Genomic DNA, 22,633 nt, shown 5'->3' with positions numbered 1-22,633 from the left:
GCATGCTGATTGAAGGGAAGAATAATGGCAATGATGATGAATATGTCAAATGATCATACAATAGGCTTGATCTTCATCTGCAGGCTCGCTGCTTTTTGGCAGAGAGCAGAGCTTTTCTGCAGTGGCAGCTAACATCACAAGGAGGAAAGTTTCCAGTGAAGACTATGATTTTGAAAAATTGCTTTTACTGTGTTTTTAGGGAATCAACTATTTCAATGACAGGTAAGACTGGGCTTAGCTATGGCTGGTATCAGTTTGACTTAGAATTCATTTTAATTCACGTTATGAGAGTAGTGCAAACCCCCAGGCACCTAGCTCAACTTACAGCTAATTTATATTGAAATTGGGAATTACAATCTAAAAATCAATCAAAATAATTAAATTAAATCAGTCTAAACAAAAGCAGCGCCTGTACAGTAGGTTATCCTGATTTAAGTATAGCGGTTTGTGAAGGCTTGCTTGCCCACAAAGCTTGCTTTCTTTTAACTAATATTCCATGTAAATTTCCACTGGCAGGGAAGGAGAGCTACTTTCTCTGCCTTCTGTGTGGAAGGAAGTTATTTTGGAGAACTTGCTGAATCTGCTGAGGAATAGAGAGAGAGAAGTAAGGAAATTTGATATTTGACATGGCAGCTGGAAATCCAGCATGTGTTAAAGGATTTTAGATACCTTTGAATAGAACTGATTTCAAGATGTGAATTAGCAAGGACCCCCTTCAACCCCAACTAGTGTATGCTCCAAAGAACTTTGCAGGCTTTCCTGTCCTCTTTAGGAGTTGTCATGTCTATAAATTACCTAATTTAACTAAGTATTGGCCGTAATGTCTGAAAAAAATTGGATGAAGTCTGGTAAAGGGACAGGTGAGAAAGTGCTGCCTAGTCTTCAGTGTTCAGCAATTTTAGTAGCAGTGTGTAGTTGGGACTGGTGTAAATGCTTTTCCATTTCATCTTTTCTGTGAGCTGTTACTTCTGCTTAGTTACAACCCTCAGCCTAAGCACAAGTCTCTCCATGCTTCCCTGGGATCATGGAAGGGTAATGCTACAACAGTGCACAATAGAAAATAGTTCAGGTGAAACACTTAAATCCACGCCCATCAACTTACTTTGTTCTCTTACTATTCCCTGCATTGTTACCATTGCCTCTGGAAGTGAGGTAACTCCCAAACAAAAATCACAAGGCGTTAAGCTAGTGAGACAGCTGTTAGAGTAAGGTGATCTGAAGAATTCTTCAAATGTTGGTTGATAAATACAGTATATTCCATGTTTATATAATTGTGTGGTAGCGGTTACAATAACTATACCCGTAGTGTAGTTGTATGCATCTCATTTAAGATATCCCTTAGTTCTTCTGTCAGTGGTTTACACTACTTACATGTAATTGTATCTGATCCTCACAACATATCTGTGAGCTAAGGAAGTACCATCCTTGGAATGTGTTTCGGGAACAGGTATAAAGGGAAATTCTTCCTTAAATTGACTTGAAAATAGCCTTTTCCTTCATTCTTTCTTCAAATGTTTTTTATTGCCAAACTGGACTGACTGAAGATACAGTATAAGTGTTAGACTTGTGACAGATTTAAGGCCATCTTCATGTTCATAGAAAATCCAGCGTTAGGTCATTGGAAAGGGCAGCCTCCTTCCTAGTGGGCAAGAGCACTTAGCAGTGCTGTTCCATCAGCAGGGAAGCCCCAGTTGCCCATGAGGACAGGGCAAGAGCAGAGGAGTTGGTCAAACACAAGAGAGAAGTGGAAGGACGGAGAAACCATGGAGCAGGAGTGAAATCAAATGGACCAGAGGAAGGAGGGAATAAACTGCTTGGATATTGAGAAATTGCTTGCTATTCTGTTTAGTAAGTAATTTCAGTAAATTCACACATTTAAAAAAAAAAAAAAAAAAAAAATCGTGGGGAGTAACTCCTTTAGAATACCAGTATAGGCAGAACTAGACTGCTCAGTGCTAACTGAGTGCTGTGAGTGGTTTTATTTCTGAGCCATGCAGTTATACCAGCCCCACATAAAGTGAAACTTTTAGACCATATGTCAAAATCTTCGTTTTAAAATCTGAATTTTCAGTGATTAAAACAACTCATTGTTAAATTTGTTGAGGGACCTTAGATTAAGGTGTTTTGATTGTGAATTCTTTCAGGACATTGTACTAAAAAGTTGAGTAGGGTTTGAGCTGACAGGTTTTTACAGGAAGAAAGCAGTGGCCATTCTGCCACATGGTTTGTTTGCAAACATGATTACTGCCTATCTGATTTAGGATTGAGTGGTCTTGGGCTTTGAAACTCAGTCAAGGAGTGGGGCCACAGCCATGTTCTGGTGTCTACTGTCTCCACTTCTATTACCCAGCACTTCACTTTCACAGGTAGGTGCTGAGAAAAACTAACCCTTATATAGCATTTTGCTTTGTCAAGATCTGAGTCCTTGTTTCTGTGGCTTGTTCTCTCTGTCTTAAAAGAAGACACAGAGATGGTCCCACTTCAGCCTAATCAATATCCTGCAGTATTTTCAGCCAGTTTTCTTAGCTGTAGGAAATTAATCCAAATGCAAAGAGTTGCCTCTCCAAGTAAGTGTCTTGACCACCATTAAGTTGTGGAGTATGTTATTTTTCTTATTCTGCTGAAGATTTTATTTTGTTGTAGTTACCTTTTCTCAGCACAGTGAACAGGACAGACCAGTTCTTGGGTGAGTTGCTCTTCTGGTATGAGGCAGATGGAAATTTTTCTCCTAGCTCTACTGGTTCGTGTTGGTTTTCCTTAGCTGAGAGGGGTGAACAAACCTGTCACTTATTTGTATGTGTTGGGTTTCTGGGAGCTGGGATGGGTGGGTTGTGTTTTGTGTTTTTTGATGGGTGAAGTGTGTTTTGCTGAACATCATTCACAGGAAGAAAACCTTAGTATCCCAGGCCAGGTAAGCAGTGATTATTGTCTCAGCCAAGCAGACGCTGCTTCTGTGGCTCAGTGAAGTTATGGTTGTTGCAGGAGGAGTGCGCCAGCCAGAGAGACAACATTTAAAGCCCATGACCTGAAGGTATGAGTATTTACCTGGGAGGATGGGGAGCAGAATTTTAGTCCTTGCTTTGACCTGGGTGAAAGCTGGTGGTTAAGAGGTTCATTTCCCATATTTCTGGCAGATATGTCCCTTTTCCTGGGGCTGCAGATGCTTGCTTGCTTTCTTGCTTTCTAAAGCAGATCTTTGTATCCATGAGGAGACTCACCGAGTAAATTCATACATTAATCCAGAAGTTCTCGTCCTGGCCTGTCATGTGGAAAAATGAATGTGTTTGGGCACACTTTCTAGGTTTTTGGCTTCATCTTAGAATGTCTGTGTTTACAGCAGGCCATTTTCCTGTTACAGCTGGTCTGCTTTTGGCTAACTTCCTTCTTAGCCCAGTAGTTTTGTCACTGACCCGACTTAGGAGAAATGTGTCCATAGCTGACAGGCTTCTGGCTATCTGTGGAGTCACATTTTTCCCCCATCATGTTCTACTTTGTATTAGGTCCTTACGCTGGAGAAAAGGCTTCCTGGCACGTTAGCCCCTTGTGAATGCAAGGGAACAAACTGCAGTTGTGTTACTGGAGAGGTTAGTGGGCATTTCTTAGTTTCTGCAGTGTCCTTCATTTTCTGCCTGTCTTGCTTTAGCCTAATTAGCTGCCATGTAGATCAGAGCAGGAGGCCATCAGGAAATGGAATGGTTGCTTCAAAGCCTTGTGCACTGTAGTGGTTTCAAAGGAGTGCAGATGACTGATGCTCTGGATTCTGCTGTCCTACAGCCTGGAGCGAAGATTGGGTCTTTAAGGTCCCACATGTGCTGCAAATTGACCTAACCATCAAGCTATCACTTGTACAACTAACTTACTGCCTTTTGTTAGCTAATCCGAAGCGGAAACTACAACAGAAGATAATTCTCTAGAGCTGGTGAGTCCCTAAAAGCCCAACTAGTGAATCTGTCATCACTTTCTGTGTAAGAAGCCAAAGTTAGCCTGCAGCATTGTTCTTTTATGTAACAGAGGGGAAATGGCTCTGTTCCAGGTGATCCAGAAGCCTGAGGAGCCAGACCATCGTGTGATGTTGGCCTGATTAGCTGTAAATAATCCCGCCTCAACTGCCCTGTTCTGTCTTTGCCCTTTGGTGTTTTTTTGGTGAGGGGAGGGAGAAGGATATGTGTTTCCTAGCTACTAGGATATCTCCTGTGTTTATGAATGGGACTACCTGTACTGTGATCTGTGCAGAAGTGGTTTTGGTGCATGCGTGGAATGAAGTATGGAGGGAGAGAGTGGGTTTATGAATGCTTGTGCAGAAGCATCTGGGTAATTAACTCAGCCATTAGGTAGGAGCATTTAAATCCTTTTAGACATTTTCTGTGGGAAATACAGTATAATCATTTCCTGGGGCACGCAAGAGAGGCATAGTTAGATGCTGACTTCTGCCTATATTTCACATCGGGAATTTAGGAGTCATTTTTGAGTCTCACCTGGAATACTTTATTTGGTATCACAAGGATTTAAACCTGGTCTTACTGCCAGGGTAACACCACCATCACCAGGCCATTTTTACTAGCTCATCCGTCTCCACTGACAAGCTGGCAGGGTACAGCGAGGGCCCGGGTCAGTTTGCTCTTTCAGTCTTGCAGGAACAAATGCTGATTAGCAGTGGGGAGCAGGAGCGGACACTGACCCAAGTCGCAGAGGGTATTCCAGGATAGCGCTGATCCTCTGTTTCAGGTACTCCCATGGGAGCATCCTAAGCCTTGCATATTAGTTAACCTTTCCCATAGTTGCTACATGTGAAAGGGTCTTTGATCTGTGAATGAACCCAACACATGGTGCTTGCTCACTGTATGTTAACAGCAGAGATGTTATTTTTAGCTCCTGAATTCTTTTTCTCCTTCACTGTTAGAGCTGAAAGACCTTTCGTCCTTAAGACAGGCAACTGTTTACTACATCGTGTATGTGGGACCATGTGCTATATAAGGCTAACATCTCTATTGGGAACAATTTTTTTTCAAAATGGGTAAGTGGCTTTTTAAATAGCCATTAAAAAACCTAAATAAAGTAGTCGTGTTTTAAAAAGTTTTAAAAAGAACTGTTATCTTTGGAACATGTAATTTACAGGACTCACTACAGTAATCCTTGATTTAGAAGATTACCGCACTAAAGAACTTGCTTTTTCCCTTTAAAAACAAAAACCAAACCCCAAACCAAAAACCAGACAGGTTTCCAGCAAAGGCTGGGATAATTGACTGGAATGGAAATGTAGCTAAGGCTTGCAAAACTCCAGTATACAGTTGCTGTCCTCTCAGAGGTCTTTTCTGCTGCCATCTGAAAACATTCCCTTGCCTGGTCACTTCTTTTGCTTTTTTAAAACTGTATTTGGTTTGCGTGGCAAGGTTTTGGTAGCGGGGGGCTACAGGGGCAGCTTCTGTGAGAAGCTGCTAGAAGCTTCCCCCATGTCCCATAGGGCCAATGCCAGCCAGCTCCAAGATGGACCCACCTCTGGCCAAGGCCGAGCCCATCAAGCGATGGTGGTAGCACCTCCGGGATGACATATTTAAGAAGGGGGGAAAAAACTGCAACAGCAACTGCAGCAAAAGAGAGGAGGAGGAGGTGCTCCAGGCGCTGGAGCAGAGATTCTCCTGCAGCCAGTGGGGAAGACCATGGTGAGGCAGGCTGTCCCCCTGCAGCCCATGGAGGTCCACGGTGGAGCAGATATCCACCTGCAGCCTGTGGAGGACCCCACGCCAGAGCAGGTGGATGCCTGAAGGAGGCTGTGACCCCATGGGAAGCCCATGCTGGAGCAGGCTCCTGGCAGGACCTGCAGACCCATGGAGAGAGGAGCCCACTCTGGAGCAGGTTTTCTGGCAGGACTTGTGACCCTGTGGGGGACCCATTCTGGAGCAGTCTATGCCTGAAGGACTGCACCTCGTGGAAGGGACCCACGCTGGAGCAGTTCGTGAAGAACTGCAGCCCATGGGAAGGACTCACATCAGAGAAGTTCATGGAAGACTCTGTCCCATGGGAGGGACCCCACGCTGGAGCAGGGGAAGAGTGAGGAGTCCTGCCCCTGAGGAGGAAGGAGCAGCAGAGACAAGGTGTGGGGAGCTGACCCCAACCCCCATTCCCCGTCTCCCTGTGCTGCCAGGGGGAAGAGGTAGAGAAAATTGGGAGTGGAGTTGAGCTGAGGAAGAAGGGAGTGGTGGGGGGGAAGATTTGGTTTTATTTCTCATCATCCTACTCTGATTTGATTTGTAATAAATTAAACTAATTTCCCCAAGTCGAGTCCATTTTGCCCGTGACGGTAATTGGTGAGTGATCTCTCCCTGTCCTTAACTTGACCCACGAACCTTTTGTTATATTTTCCCTAGAGCAGCTTTGGTGGGCACCTGGTGTCCAGCCAGGGTCAACCCACCACATTAACGTAATCAGTAGTTGCTAGAAATAAATATTGCAAGAACTAATATGCTGGTTACATTGTTAAAATTGGGTTTGTGTGCAGTGCATGCTGGTTTAAGAGGAAGCTGTTTTATAACATTTTTAATTATGAAATTTCTTATGCAACAGAGTTTAAGGGTCAGTTACAAACAATCTAATGGCAAAGCTTCCTTAGGCAGTAACTCACCTATGTCATTTCTTGTAGCTCAAGCTTGACTCAGCCCAGTCTCGCACCAAACAAGATTCAGGAGCTAGAATACAAGGTATGCTGATTCAATGTACAGTTCATAATAATTCTTCAGCAGTGGTGCTCACAAACCATTGGAATAGTTTATCTATGGCTACAGTGTTTTTTTCCTTTTGAAGTCCTTCAGTAGAAGTCAGGCAGCTGTGTCTGTTTTTCATAGCTGTTGGAATACCAGTCCCTGAACAAAAGGGGAAAGGTGTCAGAGAAGTTGCTGGTAGTGTTTGGGGCTTGAAAGACTCAAACTCCTGTGTTTCCAGTTTTGAAGTGTGCAGAGGAGCTGCTTGCTATTGCAGGAACGTCTCAGGGGCACCAGTTGGCTGTAGGCAGGGCATGCTGACTCTGACACTGTGAAACCAGGCCCTCCACAGCTGATTCTGCAGCCAGCTCCAGTCCCTGACTGTAGGATAATTTATACAGCTATAAGAAATTTAACTGTAGGCTCCTCCCTCTTGTGTGGGCATGGACCGCATCCAGAAAGAGGGGAATCTATGTTCCTAATCATAAGCTTAAAACCGCTGCTGCATTCACTTAAGATTTTAGTAGGAAACTGAAGATGGAGGGATCGCAGACCCTGGTACTTCCGTGTGGGCCAAATCTAACTGAGAAGCGTAAGGGAGGACTGAGCTGGCCCCTTCCTTACTCCTAGTATGAAAACAAGAGACTTCTGCTCTCTTTAGGAAGAAAAAGACAGTCATCTTCAAAAATAACTGCTTCAAGTGAGCAAACAGCTGAACAGACACATTGCATTTCCTACGAGGGAAGCCTCAGTCAAAAGTCTTCAGCCTTAGAAGTGACTGTGCCTTCCTGGGCTTGCTTCTACCTTCGAGGGATTCTAGCACAAGCCATTCTCTTTTTTTTTTTTTTTTTTTTAAGCCAGACAATTGACTTTAGTTTTATTACAAAGCTTTTATTAAAAAACAAATGCTCAGCACATTAACTCAAACTGGAATGACAAAAAAAAAAAAAAATCGGTTGACAGTATTTTTGGCAAAGGCTGTGCCTTACTATTTTAAAAAATGGGTACATCAATGCTCATTTCAACAACTGGCATAAAATCCCACTAACAGGCTAACAAAAACAGATACAAATACAGAACAATTGAAGTAATAATTCAAGTGCTGGGCTTTTTACAAGGAGAAGGGGAATGGGTGAGAAGGAGAACTCACTGCAGTCAGATTTGCTGGATGTATTGCTTATGTTTACAGAGTAGATGATGCAAGACTGATGTGTCTACTGACCAGCTGACTGTTGTTACATTTATTTAGTTCTATAGGACACTGTATTATATAGACTGAGAGGCCACTATTTGTTACAAATAGTTTAACAAAAAAGCCACCTTTTTTCCATACAGGTTTTTCCTCTGGCAGAAAAAAAAAAAAAAGAAAAACCCCTTTTATTTAAAAAGTATTTCAGATTTCTGACACTTGTTTAAAAGCTCATACCTAGTAAAATATACACCAAAGAAATTACAAACTAAAAGTTAAAATATAAAAGCATTCAAGTTTCTTAAAAAAGCTAAAACCAAAATTGATCCTGTCGCACCATTAAATAAAAAGAAGGTTGAGTGTGTCATCCTGGTCCAGGCAAATTCCATTCCTCGATGTGCTGTATGGGGCAGCTGTGGTCTACGTAATTCTGTTGGCTGAAGCAGGCAGAGACAGCCACGCTACTTTGCTGACTCAATATGGACACAGATGAGATGGGGGCTTAAGAGTGCAAGGCAGAGGTGGAGTGAAGACAAAAGCTGCTCTGCTGACCCAGGAGCTCATTTGCTCTATTTATATCGGGGCTGGACCTCGTGATAGTGAAGGATTTTGGCAGTGATTGTCTTTATGATTCAGTGTCTCTAGCAGTGACATCAGGGTGAATGACATCCTAGACAGACTCCTTGGGGGTGGTCTGCGTGGATGAAGGACACACCTAGGGTTTAACAAGCTTCCATCTCCAGAAGGGGTCCTGGTGTCGCCGCCTTTGCTTTGCAAGTTGAGAAAGCATTTCTTTTCCCACCTACAGGGAGGGGAAAGAGAAAGAGAGTGATAAAGACTATATGAAACCTTTTTTTTAATTTTTATTTTAAATCCTTCAGAGAAGCTGGTGATGGGTGACAACTATATTAGTGGAACGTGCATTTGCAATGTCAAAGTTAAGTGCAGAGTATTGCTATTTGTTCTTGCTTGGTTTGCAAGAATATTTATGGAGAGTACTTTGGATTGTAAATAGATGTCCACACCAACTAGAAAGCTATTTAGACATTCAACATATTACAGAAGTAATTCCCTTTTGTAGTGGATTTCATTTATCTACAACATTTAACCCAGATATCTGTTACAAAACTAGACATCCTCAGGCTTTGGCACTACCATTGTTGAAGTCAATTAAACCTCTACTTCAGAGCCTCAAGCTCTACTCCCTGCAGAAATGAAGAAATGCTGTCTTCTGTAAGCAGCTGGGTAGAGGAATGTGGTGGGTGAGGCTTGTGTGAACAGTGACCCTACCATGCATCCACACAACTGGGGACGATTCATTCTGCTCTTCAGCCGGGTGGGGAACATCCTCCAGTTGCGATTACCAACTGCCAGTTACCTAGCAGTAAAGTTCACTAGGATCTTGGAAGGATTTATGTTCTTAGAGCATGTGAAAAGGCCAACAGTGCAAGCCTCATAGATACTGCTCATCCAGAGAGGAACCGTTCTTCATCATGAGGTCTCTGGGTTACGTCAGCTGACTTAGGCAATTGCTAACTCAACCATCACCCCTGCCCTTCTGACCCAGACAACTGCGTTATAACAGGGACTCCACCCAAAGACTGTCTAACGAGTCAGGCGTTTTTCCACAGCCGGACACATGCTCTCTAGTAATGGTCTCAGGATTAGTGGTATCTCAAAAAATCTATGTTAACCTCTAGGCCTCCAGGTACTACTCAGCTGCCAAACAAGTAGAGGGTTCAATGAGCAGAGCTTTTCAGAATGACCAAAATTAGCACAGGAATGCAGTTTGTTGGAGAAGGTGAGTGAATTTTCACCAGAAGAAACACAAAATGCTTAGTCACACGAAGAAGATACACTGCCAGCACTTTGAATCACACAAGGCAAGACAGAACAAGTTTATGAAGACATGGTTTAAACCATGAGTCAAACTTCTGTTAGACTAATCATAATAGACTGTTTGAGCCTGTAAAAGCCACAAGCAGAAATTAATCAGCAAATATTACAGCAGCAATATTTAAACCAGGGCCATTTGTAACTGGGCACCCACCTCCCATCTGCTGCAGCTTCTGTGTAAGCCATCACGATGCAAAGCATTTTGCCCATACTGGTTGAGTACAGCTCCTGAATAAGGAGTTACGCAGGCTAATGTACTCCAGGATAGAAAGCCTCCAAATCTGATTGTGGACCCTTTGATTTTAGTGAGTGCAAGCTGAGGGCCCAAAATCTTACTAAATAAGTTGACTCCTCATCAGAGGCCACCCACACAAGCATTGTTTTAGTGGAAAGGAAAGTTGAGGACACTGAAGTTTAGCTGCAGACTAAGTAAGGTAGAAAGAACAAGCACAAATTTATATCAAACTGTCCTGTATAGCTTTAACTTGAAGGACGCTCTCCCCTCCCCCAAATACCACCATCCCTGATACACATTGAATAACTTTCACCTGCTGCTGGTAGCCATAAAAGGATATTTAAAGCCACTGTGGCCTCTTAAACAGTACAGCTGAAAGTCCACTGGCAAACCAGTGGTTTCAACAGAGGTGGTCTGTATTGACTAATTCAGTTCCTATTTCCTCACAAAACCAGCCCAAGTCCCAACTAAAAAAAGCCTCCTGAGCTTCCTGCCTTTTCTTTTTTTTTTTTTTTTTTTTTTATAAGTAGCACAGTGCTCCGTAACACATGCGGATCAAAGAGCTGCGAAGGGCTCTACCTTTCCAAGGAGCACGAAAGAGGGGCCAAGCAAACAGCAGAGGAACACTGGGGAGAGCACCCTGCAGCTTTATATTTATTTTGTGCCTTTTCATCCCAGATTTTCAAAGGTTTGGTCCAGGTTGCTCTTCCTGGGAAGGTTTTCCTCTCAGTCTTACATGAAAACATTCAGCTTCCTGTTGAGGAATGGCCTTGAGGCGCCAGGCCAGTAGTTCACAGCAGTCTGATACAAGTGCTGTGATTCAGAGCTACTCCCCATTAGCAGCCAGGAATGTCTACTTCACTGAAGGAAATGAAATGCTCTTCTGTTGAGATGGTTCCGTGCCTCCTCCCCCCTTCCCTTACCAGCAAGCTGTCTTTGAAGTCAGGAGGTTAAAATAACGACCGCGGCCTTGCTCTGGCCCTCAGCTTTTTTCAAACAGCGGCCATTGCTTCTTTCTCAATCCAAACGCAGCTTTCAGAGCGCCCGCCTCCTTTCCATAGCTCCTCTCGGCACCTAATTATCCCCCGCTCCAATAGAGAGGCTGCAGATACTACTGTAATTCTGCAAGGGGGTCAGGCACAGCGAAGCCCCAAATATTTTTATTTTTTATGCGAATGCTGCAGTACAGCAAATTACACAGTAGCTATTCTGAAAACAGCATCTAGAACCCAGCCTTTCCCCAGCTGCACATTAAGGCTACATGCTGGAAATTGCTTCTACTGCTGATAAACCAAATAATACCTAAAACATACGAATGACGATGGTGTTGCCTTACAGATATAAAACAAGTCAAATCAGGATTCTTTTCAAGAAACCACAGGCATGTGCTAAGGAGACTGAAGACTTCCCACATCTAAGGCTTCACTGGGGGGCTGTAAGCTGAAGTCTCGCCAAGCGAGGCATGCCCTAGCAAAGCCCAATCCACAAGTGAAGTCGGCGCAATCAAAGACTGCAATTACAGCTCCCTGGCTGTGGTTAGGCTTCAAAGAAAGTGCTGCAAGTCACATTTTACATATGTGAAGTCTTGAGCCCGAGCCACAATAGGAGGTACTGTCTGTGCCATTTGCAGTGTACATCTGACTGCAGGAGGAAAGGAAAAAAAACCCACCTCGAGTAAGAAACAAATAAAATTCAAAAGTAATTCAGTGTAAAAAGAAAAGCCTTACTACTGAAGTGATAAAACTGTATTTCAGGAATCACTACAGTGAAACTAAAGCCTCCTAACAAGCCTGGGCTCAATGGCTTCAGGGCAAGAGCATCAGAGGGGGATCAGAAGTCCTCCCCACGCTTGGGAACGCTTGGGAACAAGACGGATTGAAGGGTGGGTCTGCAAGGGCCTTCTCCTCCTCCTCTAGTCTTTAACTGATCTCCATTTTGCTAGAACAAGGGAGAGGATTATGCAGCTTCATCCAGGTTATGGAAGAAAGTCAAGAGTGTCTGGGTCAGTACAGGAGTAAGTACAGAGTAAAAGAGATAGCTAATCCTTCACAGAAAGCAAGAAGTAAAAATTTTAAACCAGGTACTTTTTTTCTACGCCTTTCCCCACCATAGGTTGTTTTCATACAGTTGTAAGAAGAGACAAGACAACATATAACAGCAGTTATATGTATTAAAAAAAAAAAAAAGTCAGTCTCCAAACCTGGCTTTTAATCCAGTATTTCAAACAACATGGCAAACTCAGGGACCCCGCAGCTGAAACTGTCATTTTCTTTTGAACTCCAAAATGAACATGTTCGACTTACTGCCAGGGTTTATCTAATACTCCAGAAACTTGGGTTTGCAAAACCAGGTCATTATTTATCAGAAAGGTTCATGCTGTTTGTGAAGCCCCTTTGTATTTTCTTTAGCAGCAGAGTTGGAGAGAGTTTCAGGCGCAAGCAGATCGATGCCAGCGTTGCAGTCTGCTCCTCTTCCTGCCCAGCTGTGCCATGGTTTGTGGGGTTAGCCTAAACCAGATCCTTGAAATGTTCTGGGCAAACAAAAACAAACACTCCACAACCTTTGTTGTTTCTAAACAAAAAAAAAACACCTCCCAGCAAAACCCCAGTCATTTTAGTAACCCAGTTTGCTGCAGGGTCCCACAAGCTGTTACAGCACATGGATGGAGGGACCTACGCGACACAGGAAAAAGCCCTCTCTGCAAGAGCTGGATACCAGCAGGCAGCAGAGGAAACCTTTTAAGCTGCCTTTGTTGCCAAAGAAATTACATCAAAATTGTACCCTAAAACTGTAACAGATACTGCCATGTTGAAGCTATGTCAGTGGTAATTTTGTCTTGGTTTTTTTTTCCCCCTTGCTACTGTTAGCGTCAGTCCCTTGCTGGTAACTGTGAACCAAGTCTCCAGTAACAAATTATCCACTGGTGTTTTAGATGCCGTCAAGCAGCTAACCCTGAAAATACTTCTCCACTGACTACAGGTGGAGCCTGGTGTCCTAACTTCTGTCCTCTGAGTTTGGCCTAAGCTAGATGCGTTAGGTGAAGAGCAGGAATGCCTTCCCCCCTCCATGAGTCAGAGACCTCTTCCAGAGCAGGTCAGTGTCAGCATGGGGAACGCCCAGGTATTTTAGGGCTCCCGCTTTGTGCAGCTGAAGTCAGTGATGCCAAAGCAGGTGTGGCTCTTATCAAAGGCCCCTAGTGTAGGCAGCATGAAACTAGAAGCTCTATCCCTGCACTACAATCTTTAAAATGATCGTACAGGAAGACCCACAACATGTTTTTCCTGTTGGAGGTAGGAAGAGAGAGAGGGTCTATGTTTATAATAAAAAACAGATTACCTCTAGACAGCTGTCTCTAGCGGCTTATTATTATTCTTCTTAAGAAGAATAATATACTAAAAGTGATCTGCAAGGGAAGAAGAAATAGGCTTGTGCCCTTTTTGTATCTTTATGGCATATAATAAATATTCAGAATACTATTTTTAAAATTATTTATTTTATAGACTGAGAGCTGTGAAGAAAGATGCATCTGTTCTGAAGTAGCAATTTCAGTGCCCCTAGTTTTCACCTGCTGTAACAGAAAAGACATAACATACTAGTAAAGTAGTAAGTGAAAATCTTTCAAAAGAAAGAAATAATAGGTAAAGTTTCCTTTGTATATCTTCTTTTCTGCCACAATTAAACATAGGTTAGAATTTACACTGTACTTTGAAAGACAATCTCAACATTTAAATCTTCCAGCACATGGAATAATTTACATAGTTGCTTTCATGCAACCAAAGGTAAGTCAGATGTAACCTGAATATTGAGCTTCATCAACTCTTCTACACGCATGCATCCACAGAGCCATACTACTAGTGTAAGACAGCAGTACACAGAAACCAATAGAAAACTCAAACGCATCAACTTCACTTTGATACCATTAAGTCATCTCAGCAGAAAATCTCTACTGGTCTGAAATACGCAAGCCTCCTGTCGTGTATCTCAAAAGACACATGTATGGGAAGAAACCCAACTATTCATCAAAACGTAGTCTCACCTAGTGTCAAGACAAATAAATGCACACACCATAAAACTAATTATATGTAGTTATTTTGGCAATAACATTTTACCTTGTGCAATTTCAGGTATCCCAGAGATGAAGGATAGAGGGCTCTCAAAACTCCTGAGTTTAATTCTGATGCAACTTAATATTAATGAAGAAACACGTATCTTACTTTTGCAAGGAGGAAGCAACTTCAGAAATGGAGTCTCTTTGCCCAGTTAAGTCTCCTTAGTTCTTTTACCCCCTGATTCCACTCTACTGATGCCCGTGGCAAGAACATTAATTCAGAGAGATGGTTGCTGGTACCATTTCCCTCATTCCATCTAACCCTGCTCACACACTACCCCCCAGTGCCAATGACACCTTCACTGCACAAATGCTTCCAACATTTGCTTCCACTGCTGGAACCAATGGCAGAACACTGGTGTCCTACAAGGTCAGACTAAAACACATACTGTCTAACGGGTTGCCAGTCTCACATTTAACTGGCTAGACAGTGGTGCTTCAGCTGGCCGTGCTGTGAGCTTCCCTCCTTGTACAGCTTTCCAATCTGCACACTTTCAAAATTGTTTATATGGTACAGTCTTAACAAGCAGGTAAAGGATCAGAGATTTAAAAGATGACTTGCATAAAAAGTCTTAAAGTAGAGGATTAAGGAACCGACTGGTATGAGAAGGTTGGCTCTATTAGCAATGACTTTTGCAACGTCAAATTTAGGCTTTTTGGTTTCGTTTTGTTGTCTGGGGGGTTTTTTTGTCTTCAGGATGGCTGGTTTTGCATTCATGTATATCAGAAGACCTCTTCAATCCAGTCATAATCTCTAAAAGTCAGAGGCAGACAGAAACGAAACTCAGTGCTGAAGTTTGCTAAGCTTTGACAGAATAGCATTTGAATACAATTCCATTGAAATTAGAGGACATATTTCACCCAAGCTTAGTCTCCTGAAACAAATGGGAGAGACTTTGACAATGTCATAACAATTTGCTTTCTAGCTGTTGAGGAATACGGTATCAATTTCTCATTTTGAAATTTTTCATGTAAATACACTAAAAAATGAAAATGCAATACAGACCTGAGATGAACACTAAAATGCTGAGGTTTTCTTCCAATTGGGAATGAAACCACATTTCAAAATCTTATGTTTTCTTTATGAAACAGTTTGTTTCTACAGAGTTTTGCTCATGACCTTAGAACTCTCAATCTGGTGGGGAGTTTACTAAATCCACTAAAACATATTGGTTTAGTCCAGAGAAGAATGGTGCACCAGCCGTTAACTCCCTGTCCCCACCTTATCCCACAGGAAGAGTTAGAACAATAGTCATCCCACTGTTCCTTCATTCTAGCCCAAGCCTCCTACTGCTAACACCTCAGATGTGAAACGATATAGGGTTTTTTTTTAATCACTTGTAAATGTGGCCGAGTTCAAACTTCATTAGGCATCTCTAACTTCACAGATGCAACTTGAGCATCTCTGACAAAATAAAAAAAGTTCTGGACATGCACCTGCTGAATTATCTGCTTTTGCCCTTTGTCAGTGTCAGTTCAAAACATGAAATGCTGAAGGTCAACTTCACAGCTGACTGTGCTACACCCTTTGGTTGCAAAAACTAAGGTTTTGTAAATACTTACAGAATTTTCTTGTTTCCCTAATCCTGTATCTATGCTGATTGTCTAGTTCAAAGTGTTCTGCTGTTTTTTTATTTAGAAAACCTATGCTTGGCCCCTACCCTGTCTTACCCTTATCCCTCACAGTGTCTCTGCACCCAAAATAGCTTTTATACCCTTCCTTCCTTCCCTCCTGCACTTCACAAGGCTCCTCCACCAGGTTGATAAAGGAAACTGGGGCACTCGGTCTGCTCTGCTGCATCTCTCCCAGCAGGTGTCAGTGCCCTTCTGTACCTGCCACCTAAACAGGAGGCAGCTTTTCTTCAGGTTTGCTCTTTTGACGTTTCTCTTGATGTCACAGAGCCTGAAAGAGAGGAGGTTTTCTACCTTTCACCCCGGCAAGTTCAGTGTCAGGTTAGAATTAAGTTGCAGGAGGGAATCTGTCTGAGGGCTATACCCTTTGTCATTGGAAATTTCTATGCCTATCTGAAAAACGCTGAAGTTAAGCAAAGTATTCAATAATATAAATGTTTCAATCCAGCAAATTCTCTTCTGTTCATTCTGTCCCTCTTGCCTATGCTGAAGGCCACTGTTCATAGGCAAAACAGGGAACAGGAAACATGGGTCACACAGGAAACATATTTTTAAAGCAAATCAGGACATGTCTCTGCACCACCATCACCACACAAATTCTCACATGCACTAACTTCTGCACAAATCCTCCAGGCTGTTTAAAGCTTCTGAGCAGTCAAGGGGTATGGAAAGGGGTGGAGTGTTTGCTTCATTTTCAACTACTCCAGCAGCAAGTTCAAGAGCACTGGACAAGCCAGGTTAGAAAACATGTGCCTCAGAAAGCAAAGTACCACATCCTCTTTGCATCTCCCTTCTAGGATGCAGGCCAGAAACCCATGGTCAACCATGACCACAGTCATCAGATGGTTCTTTTCCACAGTATTCTGGCTGTAGATTGGTCCACTTTATAGTCTCCTTTCACAGCCTCACTCCGTTTTATTTCTGAGTAATAAGGAAAAGACAATCCAGTCATAGTTTGTTACAACACTATCCAAAAATCACTTCTGCACCAAAATTTGGCTCTAATTTCCATATAGGAAGTTTGAAAGGTTATAGATAATTCATTGTTTAAAGTTAAACAGTCTTATTCTGATCCTTTTAAATGCTTCTGATTGTAAATCAGTATTAGTCAAGTTTTCTCATTTTTTAAAGCTTTGCTAATCTAAATGCTAATTGTCATGGAATTTGCAAGCCACAAATACACTTCTCACAGGTTTTCAAATGTCTATTAAGTTTCTCTATCACTCTTTTTAGCCCTTGAAGATATGCCAAAACACAATGTTAAATTACGTAGCTTGTGAGGACTTCCCAATTGCATCCTGCCATATGTCAAATGATGTGCCTTTTACAATTACCGTACATAGCAAGTCATAAGAAGTTAACTATTTCCACATTGCAGAACAATCAGGAGGAATTTTTGCTAGTACCCTTCTGTTTCCTTGCTGATTTAAAAATATTCACGAGATGCTAAAAATCAGCTTGTTTTCCTTCCAAAAGTCAAACCAGATAGGAAACCAGGAATCTCCACTTCTGACACAGAACTGCTCCCATTTACAAGTCTTCTAGAAGGCAGTGCTTAAAGCAACAAGAAAACACCCACCTCTCTGAAAGGTGCTCAAGAGACGATCTCTACATTGTCCTTAATCTTAGCTTTCCTCATTTCCCCTTCCCTCCTGGCCTCTTCCAAACTCATTTTTAGTATTATCAGGTGTTATGCCACTCTCGGTTGATTTCAAAAGGAGAGAATAAATACGAGTTATTTCTTCAACAAATAAAAGTTATTTCAAACATTCTGTTGGGCCATGTCAACTGAAAACAAAATTCTGCTTGGGGACAGTTCCACAACTCTTAAAAGAATGGCGACATGCTTCAGAGTATCCCAGGACAATTTAGCAAAGACTGGAGTGCCAGCTCACTGTATTCCTGAAGCACTCTAAGTGTTTTACAAATTGGCCATTCAGCAGGCTGGAGGAGATCGTGGAACTCACCTAAATCCTAAGCAGTGAAGCCATAAGAAGCCTGCTGCTGTGTACAACCCTGGGAAGAGGAGCAACTTAATGCTACCACCTTGACTTCACTGCTCAAATGATGTCCAAGGCAAAAAGCAGGTTAGAGGTCCACCTTAAAGATCAGTTACATGCTGAAGTGTTCAAGGACAAAAAAAACCACACCCAAAACTTTCACAGTATCTTAAATCATTTCTGTTTGCATGTCTCTTCCGTTACTTTCCTCTGAACATCCCACCACACAACCCTCCCACCATTTCATCCTTCTCACTTACATCACCGTAATTACAGCCCTGGCTGATCTCCTTTGTGCTGATCTCGAGATTCTTTCTTTGGTCTTGCCACCTACTCATTTCTGATTCTTCTCAGATAACAGAACGCTTGTCTCCTTCCCAGACCTCCCACCCTCCTTCCCCCTCTTTGCTACACCATCCGTACGAGCAAGAAAGCTAGTGTTTTCCTGTCTTCAAGAGCTCTTTGCGGCACTCACTGAAAGGCATTCCCAAACTTATTATCTCCATCCAGTAAAGACTACAACAGCTCTGCTGTGGGCCTGGTAAGATACTATGCTTGTGGGCAAAACATTCTTTGGATTAGGCTTGCAAAGGGCAAGAGTCTTAACCTTCAGAAGTTTACTTTGAAGTCTGGCTGATTCAGGTTCCCTAAATCATTCTGTGCATTTACTTCCAGCTAGAGCAGATCTGTACGTCTCCAGTGGAGAGCATTCGCTCGGCACGCAACATTTAGTGAGGCTGCCTACATGCGCATATATGGAGTCAACAGCATACTCCCCCTTCAATGGAAGAAGATACCTACTGTTCTCATACTCTGTGTTATAAATTGCATGAGGACAGAGAGACAGGTATTATTACCAACAGTTTCCACACCGTTACAGAGCTTAAGGGGAAGGAAGGAAGGGGTGTAAGGGTAAAAGGGAAAGAGAGAAAACCCACATACTCAGAACATTCGCCCTCTTCTATTTCAACTCATCCTCTGCTATGGAAAATGCAAACAGAGAAACTCCAACAAAAGTAGTTCAGTGTAGGCAAGGCAGTCATCCTTAGATTGTAAGGCATCCAAGAAACCAAATATCCCCCGGTTTTTAACTGTCACTTGAACCTTAGTTGTATTCTGATCCCAATTGAGTGCTCCCCATCAATTCAGATAAAATTATGTGTGGTTTGCTTACTGGTACTGTGTTAACATCAAAGGGAAAAATACAACAGTCATGGACCTGGGCAAGTAAGCTGAAATATCAATTATAAAACTCAAGGTTAAAGCACTTGCATTTTTTTTTTTAAAAAGGTATAATACTTACGGCAGTCACTGTAACTAATGATCAGCTACATTTGTTGTGCAGGCTACAGAGCCCAAATGCTGCAATCCACGTCTAAAATCAGCATGACTCAGGCATACTGCAAAGGGCAAGACTGTCTGCTTGCCTGAAAAACTTTTGCTTAGCAGGAAGAAAAAAAGAGCACGCATTTTGCCTTTTCACTTTACTTCAGCTTTAAACCGCCCCCCACAGTCTGAAACCCAACCAAGTTTAGACTAACCAGCATAATGGCATAACTGCAGAAGAGGCTTGAATCATGCTGACTGACTGATGACTGACACTGCACAGAGCAAACTTAACTGGGCTTTCTCTGGCTGAAAGTCCAAGCAGATCGGAGGGCCCACAGGAGGCCATTTTGCTGACCACTCTGAGTGCTAAGGGGATCGTGCGGCCCAACAAGGCGGAGGGAGAGGGGATAAAGAGCCCACTTCTGTTATGATGCATAGGTAAGTTTAGAAAGTGTTATTTTTTAGACGGTGTAGAAGCAACTATTATGTCAAATGAATGCCATTCCTACTAGAAAATGTATCACACTGAGAGGAAGAGAAGGACCAGCCTTCCAACACAAACACTGAGAAATGAGGATCTCACTGTGGTACCACGTGCACTCGCAAGCAGGCTAGATGGTGTTATTGGCTATGTGTAATCACTAGTCATTCCACCTTCTGTGCAGATGATATGATACGAAGAGAGAAAACACATGCTGGAAATACAACAACAACAACAACAAACAACCTGCACCACACACGAAATACCACTGTACAGTCCAGGGAGAAATTCTTGATATAACTGAAATACAGTCCCATTTTCCTAGCAGAAGTTTTGTTAGTATACAGGTGAATACATTTTTAAAAAGTGTACCCAGCCAGCATCTTGTAGATGTCAGCACATAAAATGTACTCCGAAGCCAGCTTCTAACCTGCTCTTATGAATTGTGACAGTCTGCTGGCTGGGAGGGTTTGCACTGCTTAATAAACCCATCCCTGCACTCCACAGGCAGACTTGCAGCGAGTCAGTGAGGTATGGTCAATTTGAAAATATTAAGGTTAAGAAGTGAAATGGTGAACACCTAATAGATAGCCGGTATAAAAACCATCAGTAGTCAAAGTAACATTAGCTTTGGGATATGATACTTCTGCAATTTTTGCTAAATTCATATTATTGCATAAAATTTATCAGAAAGCTTATTTTACAATTCAGTTTTATCATCAGGAAAGCTTTAGAGATGTTCTTACCATGCTTCAGATGTAGGCAGCTGTCATTCTGGGGCCTGTACCTGTAGAAGATTGTTTTCCTTTAACAAATTTCTGTTACAGTGTTTTTGCACATTCCAAATAAGTTTGTTTGCTACAGTATTACATGGATTTTTTTTGCCGTGTTTTTGGTTTTGTTGTTTGATTTTTTTATGGTTCTTATACCAGCCATTTGTGTGGGGGGAAAACAGGGTGTTTCTTTGAATATTTTTTACAGGCAAAGAGGAGACCTCACTGATGCTTTTAGCCAACCTACTAGACAGCTGTTAGTGTACACAGAAATGTAAAATACAGCAATAAAAAATACAGTGGCTACAAAAAGGTCAGTGTGAAGTTTCCAGTGTCCAATAATCCCACACAGTATTTGAGTCATAGTTAAATCTAAGGATGATACAACATTGATTCAGGAGAAAAGCAAAGGTAAAGCAGGACAGTGATTGCAGCAATGCATAAGTTCAGCCAAAGATGTTGATGCAGTGAGGACTGCTGTACGGAAAGGTGTAAGGGAAAGGAGACATGTATTGTGTGCATTTTCACAAGCTTGCATTCAAAGTGAAGTATCTTAAAACATCTATCAGAAGCAAGTGTTAGAGAAAAGCATGTAAAAATTAAATAGCGCAAGCCCTGGTTTCTAAAATATTCCTGAGGTGAATGGTAAGTAAGAGTTGGTCATGGCCTACCTGATGCTGATTCCTGCAACTTTTTCTCTCTTCCTCTTCTTTTTCTTCCCCTGAAATATAGGCAATTTTACCAGACCATTACATGCACAGAACTTTTTTTGCCACTCCCCCACCTCACAGCATAGAAACAAAAACCATCTGAACACTGAGAAAGCGGTTAGGAAAAAAAACCAATTGTTTTGGGGGTAGCTAAAACATTTTCTAACCCACTTCCAACTGTTTCAATGGTAACAAGGTTTGCTCTCAGCATCCATGGATAAATATGCACATGAGCAATAAACATTTTTATATCCACATGGAATTACAATTTCTGGCAGTTTTTCAACACTGGCCGCCGCAAGCATCTAAAAGACTTCTCACGCTTAATAATCTGATGACACATATGTTGATATCATAATTTATGGCTCTTACAAGAACTCTTCACACATTCAGATACTTACACTGTCAAACATGGCAACAGCAGACAGGGTGTTGAAAGTACCTAGGACGACCATGACTTGTCCCCAGGGTACAAACCAGCCAAGTAAAACTGTTCTGATAACGCTTGTACCTTAATAGAAAGCCAAGTCTCATATGGCTGTGCCCAGAGAACGCGCTGTGCAATAATCAAATAGCAGACTGCTGTACAGCAGAGCACCCTTAACGTGACCGAGGTGCAGGACAGAAATGGACGTCAGGCAGCTGTCTTTCTTGGACACCACACTGGCACCCAGCGTGCCGGCGCAGGCTCATCGTGCCAACCCACACACTCGGCCTTCTCCCGCACCCCCATCTATGGAAAAGGCCAGAGCTCCCAGTTCGCACAGTCTTTCAGGAAACAAAAGGTCAGTACAGACCCACAATTTTAACCTCAATCATCTTGCATCACCCTAATTACCACTTTGATATTCCTCCATATGACTTCTCTTCATTGTCCTGCATTGTCAGTCAGAGCTTTTTTGTTGTTGTTTTAAAAAAAAAAAAGGTCATATCCATTTATATTTTAAAGAAGCCTTCAAGCTGCCAGGACAGGCTAACAGATGAGCTCAGGCAAACCTTGGTGCAGTTGCTGTAAGCAGGACTGCAGCCCGCTGTCCATCCTTCTGCCCCGCAGCCAGAGGTGTCCCCACTCAGCACAGCTGGCAGCCGCCGACGCGTGTCCCGGCGCAGACCGTGCCGTGCTCAGTGGCCACAAACTGGAGGGCTGAGGTGGAGGGACGCGTCTTTCTGTTAGCTTGCTCTGCAAGGCGACAGGACGGACGGCAGGTGATGTAAGAAACCACCTCATACCACTGCCTTGCTCACCGATGGGACAGCAAAGCGAGGGCCCCAAATACAGGCTACAGTGAAGCTACGGCAGATGAATTTAGGTGGTCTCCAGTCTGCTCTGACAGTGTGGGCTTGGCTGACTCTTAAGCTCCTATCCTTATTTATTCTGAGGCTGGCACTGGGCAGGCAATGCCTTGTGAGTCAGCTCCCAAAGATGGGCCAAGACTAGAAGTTGGAAAGCAGATTTCAAGGGCTCTGGGAAATTCACAGCGATGTGCTTTATCTCTTAGGCACCAAGGCAATGCTTCTGCATTAGTGCAGAGGTTAACATGGAAAAATCATGCGAGGAAAATTATGTTTTATTCTCTATGGCATG

At 42.7% G+C, this 22,633-nt stretch overlaps 1 protein-coding gene across 1 annotated transcript in view; it reads right to left on the bottom strand.

Annotated features, from left to right (window-relative positions):
- Positions 1–7,565: 7,565 nt before the first annotated feature.
- The window catches only part of LEF1 (lymphoid enhancer binding factor 1), a 67,691-nt gene continuing 52,623 nt past the window's right edge, over positions 7,566–22,633 (bottom strand). Inside the window, 4 exon segments of the mRNA XM_069802314.1 lie at positions 7,566–8,686; positions 21,010–21,031; positions 21,033–21,198; positions 22,126–22,192. Of these exon segments, the coding sequence (XP_069658415.1) occupies positions 8,607–8,686; positions 21,010–21,031; positions 21,033–21,198; positions 22,126–22,192 (335 nt within the window). The 3' untranslated portion in view covers positions 7,566–8,606.

The sequence above is a fragment of the Haliaeetus albicilla genome, chromosome 1 (genome assembly GCF_947461875.1).
Source record: "Haliaeetus albicilla chromosome 1, bHalAlb1.1, whole genome shotgun sequence".
Lineage (NCBI taxonomy): Eukaryota > Metazoa > Chordata > Aves > Accipitriformes > Accipitridae > Haliaeetus > Haliaeetus albicilla.
This window is presented reverse-complemented; position numbering and strand designations above follow the sequence as displayed.